This window comes from Ixodes scapularis, unplaced genomic scaffold (assembly GCF_016920785.2).
Source record: "Ixodes scapularis isolate PalLabHiFi unplaced genomic scaffold, ASM1692078v2 PGA_scaffold40__2_contigs__length_1045541, whole genome shotgun sequence".
In the NCBI taxonomy this organism is placed as follows: domain Eukaryota; kingdom Metazoa; phylum Arthropoda; class Arachnida; order Ixodida; family Ixodidae; genus Ixodes; species Ixodes scapularis.
In genome coordinates, this window is record NW_024609869.1 from 184,944 (window position 1) to 192,247 (window position 7,304).

The 7,304-nt window shown below is 44.5% G+C and overlaps 1 protein-coding gene across 1 annotated transcript; it reads right to left on the reverse strand.

The window, feature by feature from the left end:
• Positions 1 to 3,381: 3,381 nt before the first annotated feature.
• LOC115308770 lies at positions 3,382 to 4,834 on the reverse strand. Its single transcript, XM_029966837.2, has one exon. The coding sequence runs from the start codon at positions 4,832 to 4,834 to the stop codon at positions 3,647 to 3,649; it is 1,188 nt and encodes a 395-aa protein (XP_029822697.2). The 3' UTR covers positions 3,382 to 3,646.
• Positions 4,835 to 7,304: the final 2,470 nt, after the last annotated feature.

Here is a 7,304-nt window from a genome sequence, read left to right on the forward strand (position 1 = left end):
ATTACCAGCATACTTTGCCTGTTAATCGGGAACATTTTACAGTGTACACAGATCTAAAATATAAACGCAGTTTTAAATGTTTATTTATAAAGAAGCGAACGATAATCCCATGTGATAAAGAGTCATAAAGGCCAAAATATAACATTAGTTGCAGCAAGTTATTCTTAAACGGGCGTGGTTAAGTGGTTTAACATTGTCCCTTTAACGTGATCAAACGACTGCGCCAGGAGACCCATGCGTTGGATAAGCCAGAGTTACAGCTTGATATACGAATAGTTTTAAAACACATAGCATGTATAGAGCCAGCATTTAGCGCGTTCGTGTCTGTGGCAGGTAGCCTCAATAGTGACGTCATACTGACGATGTCACCTTACTTTACCCCACTCGTCACGCGGAACGTTGGGAGAAGGTGGGACAGAGAACAAATTACGGCTCTCAGATAATTAGATATACGCTGCCTAAATTACTTAACCAATTATATGATAATGAGTTGGATTTAGTCAAACCTGATCAAAACAACTTTAATAATATATTGTAAATGTTGATGGGTAAAGCAGCAGTGTTTTTGCCATTCAGTTTTTTTAAGATCAGGATTTACTTGTTCTTGCTTGGTTGGATGTGTACTGAACACCTCCTGCTATTATGTCTATGCTGTTCCTATACCTCTGCTGTTAAGCCTATGTCGGGGATTGAGGGCCTCGTCAAGTTATTTATTTTTTATTTCACAATACTGCAGGCCCCGTTGGGGCCCAGGCAGGAGTGGGGGGAAAAGAAAGGGGAAGGGATGGCAGAGTCGCAAACACACACGTTCTTCAACACAACACTGATACTAAATAGCATATATCATCGCAATTTCGAAAAAAATACATCAGGGGTAGGGCTATCAACAGTGTCTTTTTCTAAGCAATTCCATTCTATTATGGTCCTTGGGAAAAACGAATTTTTAAAAATGTTGTTTGCGCTTTGGTATGGCTCTAAAAGACTTCCATGATTAAAGCGTGTATTTCGGCGTGTGACGTGCTTTATGTAAGGTGATGAATCTAAATTAAAGTAATTATTCTTCATTAGGTACAAAAACTTCAATCTGAAATTTTTCCGGCGCGATCTCAAAGACTCCAATTCAAGTGATTTTACCATTTCTGATGGGCTGTCTAAGCGGCGGTACCTATTGCATATGAATCGCGCAGCTAGCCTTTGAACTTTCTCTAATTCGTCTATGGCTTTTTGTGTACACGGGTCCCAGACTACGCACGCGTATTCTAAAACTGGCCTGACCAAAGTCTTATAGGCACAGAGCTTGACACTGGAGGGTGCCAGCGGAAGTCTGCGCCTTAGGGACCACAACGCTCGTCTCGCAGCAGCACAAACATTGGCAACATGTGCATTCCAGTTCAAACTACTCGTAATTGTTACCCCAAGGTACTTAACTTCAGAGGCTTCTTTAACTTGAGTGCCATTAATTGTATAGGGAAAGTCCAGTACAGTTTTTTTATTTGTAACCCTTAGTAATGTACATTTATCCAAGTTCAACGGCATTTGCCACTGTTCACACCACGCATAGACATTCTGAAGATTATTTTCGAGAGCTTTGGATTTTGGCTTTTGGAATATTTTTGCTTTCGAGAGCTAGCTGGTCATTATGGGTTTCTACTTCTTTGTACAATATGCAGTCGTCTGCAAACAACCGAACCCGAACTCTGTCATCTATGCTGTCAACTATGTCGTTTATGTAGATAAGAAACAATAACGGTCCCAGAACCGACCCCTGCGGAACACCTGATGAAACAGATAACTGACTTGAAGATTGCTTGTCTATTTCGATAAACTGGGAGCGGTTTGAAAGGTACGACTGAACGAATTGGACTAGGTCGTTTTTAATTCCGATTGCGTATAGCTTCTGCACTAGTTTATGATGTGGTACTTTATCGAAAGCCTTCGCGAAGTCTAAAAAGATGGCATCGACTTGTTTTCTTTTATTTAGAGCAAGGGCAAAATCATGCAGAGTTGTTACTAACTGTGTCACTGTTGATAGCCCTCGACGGAAGCCATGCTGAGCACTGGTAGGGAGGTTATTTTCTTCCAGGTAATCAGTAATGTGCCTGCACACTATGTGCTCCAGTGTTTTACAACAAACAGAAGTAAGGGATATAGGGCGATAATTAAAAACGCACTGAGGATCACCACTTTTTAAAATTGGCACAACACGAGCGCGACGCCAGTCAAAAGGAATCTCTTTTTGTTTTAGTGAGTTATTAAAAATGACGAACAAATAATGCGACAGCCATTCAGCATAGCGTCGAAGGAATTCGTTAGGCACATTCTCCGGCCCACACGCTTTTTTAACATTTAGCCGAAGCAAAAGATCAAAGATTCCTTCCCGGCTTACGACAAGGTCCCGCATGGCCGACGACATATCACAGATGCTCTCTGGCTGTGCTGCCGAACGGGGGCTGAATACGGACTGAAAGTACCTATTGAATTCGTTTGCCATGTCGGTTTTATCAGTGACAAGAATCCCACTAACATTTAAACACTCAACACACTTTTTTGTTCCTGATAAGAAGTTCCAAAATTTAGCGGGCGCTTCCTTTAGAACACTGATAAGAGACTGCGAGAAGAAAAACTCCTTGGAAGTTGAAATCTTTTCTTTCAATTCTTCTTTTATCTGAGAAAGTTCAGATGTCCCATACTTGTGAGTTCGCTTTTTACGTTGCAATTTACGTTTAAGTTGAATAATCTCTCTTGTTATCCAAGGATTGTTCCTTCTTGTGCGTTTTACCTTGCTGGGTACATACTGCGAAATGCAATAATTGCAAATGTTTTTAAACATAGTCCACTGGGTTTCTAAGTCGCGTTCCTCACAGAAATCATCGAGGTGTGTCTCTAAGTAGTCGAGCACATCAACATCACTCGCATCGTTATAATTTTTAACAATCAATTTTTTTACACCACCAAGTTCCGCGTTTTTGAAAAAGTTGGAAGTAAAATACAGCAATTTATGATCAGACAACCCTGTTAAAACGTCAATAGTGTACCATGATATTAGTGGACTAACGAAGACCAGGTCCAAAATAGATTGCGCCGTGTTGCCGATCCTTGTCGGCGATGTCACTATCTGGGTCAGGTCGTTCGAGAACGCACAGTCAAGCAACATCTCTGAATCACGTGCGTGTGCTCCCGCTGATCTCATTTTTAACCAGTCAATATGGGGTAAATTAAAATCACCGGCCACGATTAGTCGTACGCGATCATTACGAAAAGACCCAAGAAAGTCGTATAATTGCTCAAGGAACACTGGTGAGGCATTAGGCGGTCTGTACACTACTCCTAGAACAAGGCTATTCCCGTAAAAATCAACCCGACACCACAAACTTTCGTGGTTAGGAATGCCTGGTAGTAGGCACGCGCCTAACTCGGACTTCAGGACAATGGCAACGCCACCGCCACGTGACAGTCTATCGTTTCGGTAAATTTTGTGTGTCGGCGGAATGACTTCGCTGTCCTGTATATCTGAGTGCAGCCATGTTTCGGTTATCAAAGTGGCGTGGGGGTCAAAATCAAGGAGCATTGCCTCGAAATCTGTAAGTTTATTCAAAACACTTTGCGCATTAAATGACACAAGTCGGAAGGTTATTTGCTTCTGACGTCACGGAGCGGTGGAAACACGTTTCTTGCTGCTGCTGGGCAGTTTCACGCGCGTTTGTGTGCTGTCATCCCACGCATAAATGTCACCGTTTACATGAAGCTTATCATGAACCAGAAACACTTTAGCGTCGTTTTGTTTATCTGGCTGCGCAGATGTCCAGAGCAACTTTCGCGTTCGAATTGTTTCCTGCGACAAATCATGCCGGACAGAAACCTTACTTCCCTTTAGTAAATGACAATTCTTAAGAACAGACATTTTTTCACTGTGGTCTTGGAAGTGCAGTATGACTGGCCTTGTTTTCTCGGGAACATGTCTACCAAGACGATGCAGACGGTCAACACTGTTTACAGTGACCTTCAGAGTGGTTTTGAAAAGATTATTTATGACCTTGTCTTTAAGCGAGTCTCCAGTTTCGCCGGGTTGCTCTTCAATGCCAAATATAACAAGGTTGTCTTTTCTGGACCTGTTTTCGAGTTCAACAAGCCTCCTCTCTTGTAGTTTGTTCGCTTGCTGAATATCTGCAATAACTTGTAGCAGAGGAGAGTCCCGTTCTTTTTTTTGCAGCGCATCTATGTCCTTTTCTGCCTTATCCAGCCGTGTTAGGACATCTCTGACAAATGAATCTAAACTTAATTGTTTTTCATTGATCTCTCTTATTTCTTTCCGCATTTCAGATTGGCCAGCAAGAAGCTGGTCGAGTGATTCCTGGATACTAGGTCCAGGATTGGTTTCTACATCTCCTGATTGTAACAACAATGCCGATATCAAGTCACGACACACTGACGCAACGCTTCTAACTATGGTTTGTGGACTTGGTGACAGAAACAAGCACCGATCATCACTACGATAGCAGTGTACAGGATATGTGTAACTAACCTGGACAGTGAAGAAGACAGGCGTATTTAGCGTCCTTGCCATCACGATGTCACCAAGTCCACTGAAGCCGACGAGATCGTTGTGGGCGTTTATAAGTAAAGTTCCGGACGTGACGCCAGGGTAGAACGTAGGTTCCGGAAAGCTGTACACCAGGGGGAGGCGACCACGTTCCGTCGAGTCACCATTGATGCCTTGTTGATACGAAACCGTGCCGAAGTTGTCGGCGCTGAAGCTGTTGGCGCCGCTGCTTGCTATCTGACACAGCAACACCTGGACAGTGAAGAAGACAGGCGTATTTAGCGTCCTTGCCATCACGATGTCACCAAGTCCACTGAAGCCGACGAGATCGTTGTGGGCGTTTATAGGTAAAGTTCCGGACGTGACGCCAGGGTAGAACGTAGGTTCCGGAAAGCTGTACACCAGGGGGAGGCGACCACGTTCCGTCGAGTCACCATTGATGCCTTGTTGATACGAAACCGTGCCGAAGTTGTCGGCGCTGAAGCTGTTGGCGCCGCTGCTTGCTATCTGACACAGCAACACCTGGACAGTGAAGAAGACAGGCGTATTTAGCGTCCTTGCCATCACGATGTCACCAAGTTGAATTTTTAAAGATTTTTCTCGTCGACCTCCACCATCAATCTTAGTGGCAACAAAAGGGATTAATAATACTGTTATCAAGGGAAGACCGTGAAGACGTTGCACTGTTCATGTGTGTTCATCAGCGTCATGGTTGCCCCACTGGCACCATGACGTCACTTGAAACCATGACGCAGATGGCATCACCTGACACAGTGATGTCCCACCAGGGTGAGTACTGATCCACTTTACTTTTTACGAGGAAACTGAGTTAAACAAAAAACTATGCTTGTTCCTGGCGTCGTATATCCTACAGACGCTTTCAGGCAGCTGTGAAAGGGCGCCGCCATAACCTACCTTCAGTTTGTGTTTCCTCGTATTCTGTTCGCTTCACTTTATCATAGCCACAGCAGGATAGGTTATTGCCACTTTAGGTGCTACTCTGTCCTTCTCCCTAGCTGCTGGTCTTTGTGGAGTCTCGTCAACCGTCCGCTTCAGTGGCTCCTCACCTCGTAAGACAAGAAAGGGTCAGCAATGGCGGCTCAATCAGACTCGTATTTAAAGCGTCTATACTCCTACACCCCTACACTGCCAGTGCGGTAGAAACTACGCGCTTTTTTTTTTTTAATAGTTGTACGTCTATTTTTCGTCACATGATCGTGCTCCCACTCTCTGCCGCGCGCCGACAGCTCGGTGTGGTGATGGGAGTGAGGCGGCTGATTAATCCGCGGCAAGCGCTAGCTCTTAAAGGGGCGGTGCAACAATATTCAGTAGGAATGTTTTTCACTTTACACGAGCTTACTGGCACTAGTGGGACTCAAGGATACTCGCACGCAACGCCACTGACCACGCCACTGACCAAGAAACTCCTTTGTTGTGCTGTAATTTTGAGGAAAAAAACCGAGTGTTTTCATTCAATCTCTCCTTCGCAAAACCTCATGACGTAGCTGGGCGGTAGCAGTACCGCCCAGTGACGATATTTGAATGCGGCTCATAGATTGGACCCGAGCATGACGTGGACACTCGATTTAGACTCGTGATAATGTATAGCTCGAGAAGCATTCGGGTAGTGTCCTGTGTCCAATCGCTGCAATGACGACAACAGCCGAACCATAACATGTCTGGAGCTCAGCGCGTGTCCTGTGCCTCACCAACCCCAGCGCATGGCTATCATCAACATTGGCGTCATTTAATCGGCTTCAGATCACGTGGCCGCTTGTTCTGACTGCGAGTTGAGGGGGTGAACTCTGCTCGTTTTTCTTTATTTTTTTTTCTGCGACTTCGATTGCGTGTGGTGAAAAACCAACGGGTATTCACAGGTCATTAACGTCATGGGTCCGTTCCAAGCGGTATTTGCGCAAAATACAAAAATCGTTGCATCGCCCCTTTAACTCTCCGTCAGCTTATGGTTCAAATTAGTACAGAAAGATGCATCGATCGATGGTACATCAACTTTTTGACATACCAAATATAATTTTCTGCCAAAAACGACTCTAAAGACTCGCTGCTGATTCTTACTCAGTGAAACATACGCAGAACGCGGGTCAAGCGGAAACGGTTTCGGGTTCACGAAGTTCCATCATTGCTTGTTTATGTTGGCCTAGAAATACCGAGTACTGTATATTACACTTTATTAGTCGCACCTTTGTATAATTGATTTGCGAACCCCCAAAAACCGGCGGTTTTCACAACAAAAACAAAAACAAAAGTTGGTATATATGTCGAACTTTTGCATTAGTCGATCCTATATATTTGTACAGGCGGCGCGGCGAAACTGCACTGGAAAGCAAGCATATGTGTACTATGGCAATATATGGGCAAGCGATAGAAAGTTTCAATATTCTTCACTCTAAGAAAAAAGGGAGGGAAAGGTTAGCGACGGGGCGTCTTCCTCCCTTCTATTGACGGGCTCCCAAGCGGTCACGAGGAGAAGAGAGGAACGAGACATTTTTCTTCTTCTCCAGGCAGACGGGAGTAAGATTCCGCACTCCCGCCTCGTCCTCTTTCGGTTTTGTTTTTGGAGCACGTCGCGCGCATTGTTTAATAAAGGTTGTTGAGTTGATGGAGCTTCAGCATCAGCGAAGGCCGCCTGTAATTACGTCTCCCAGTCCAAACATGCAGCTTATTTCGGTTGCATTGACGTTTTTACCACTAATTTTATTAAACGAGCAAACGAAGCCGTTAGAAACAGCGAAGTTCCAGCGCC

Bases quoted from the DNA above. Each gene is read 5' to 3' on its own strand.
- LOC115308770 (XM_029966837.2), bottom strand. From the start codon at position 4,834: ATGGCAAGGACGCTAAATACGCCTGTCTTCTTCACTGTCCAGGTGTTG.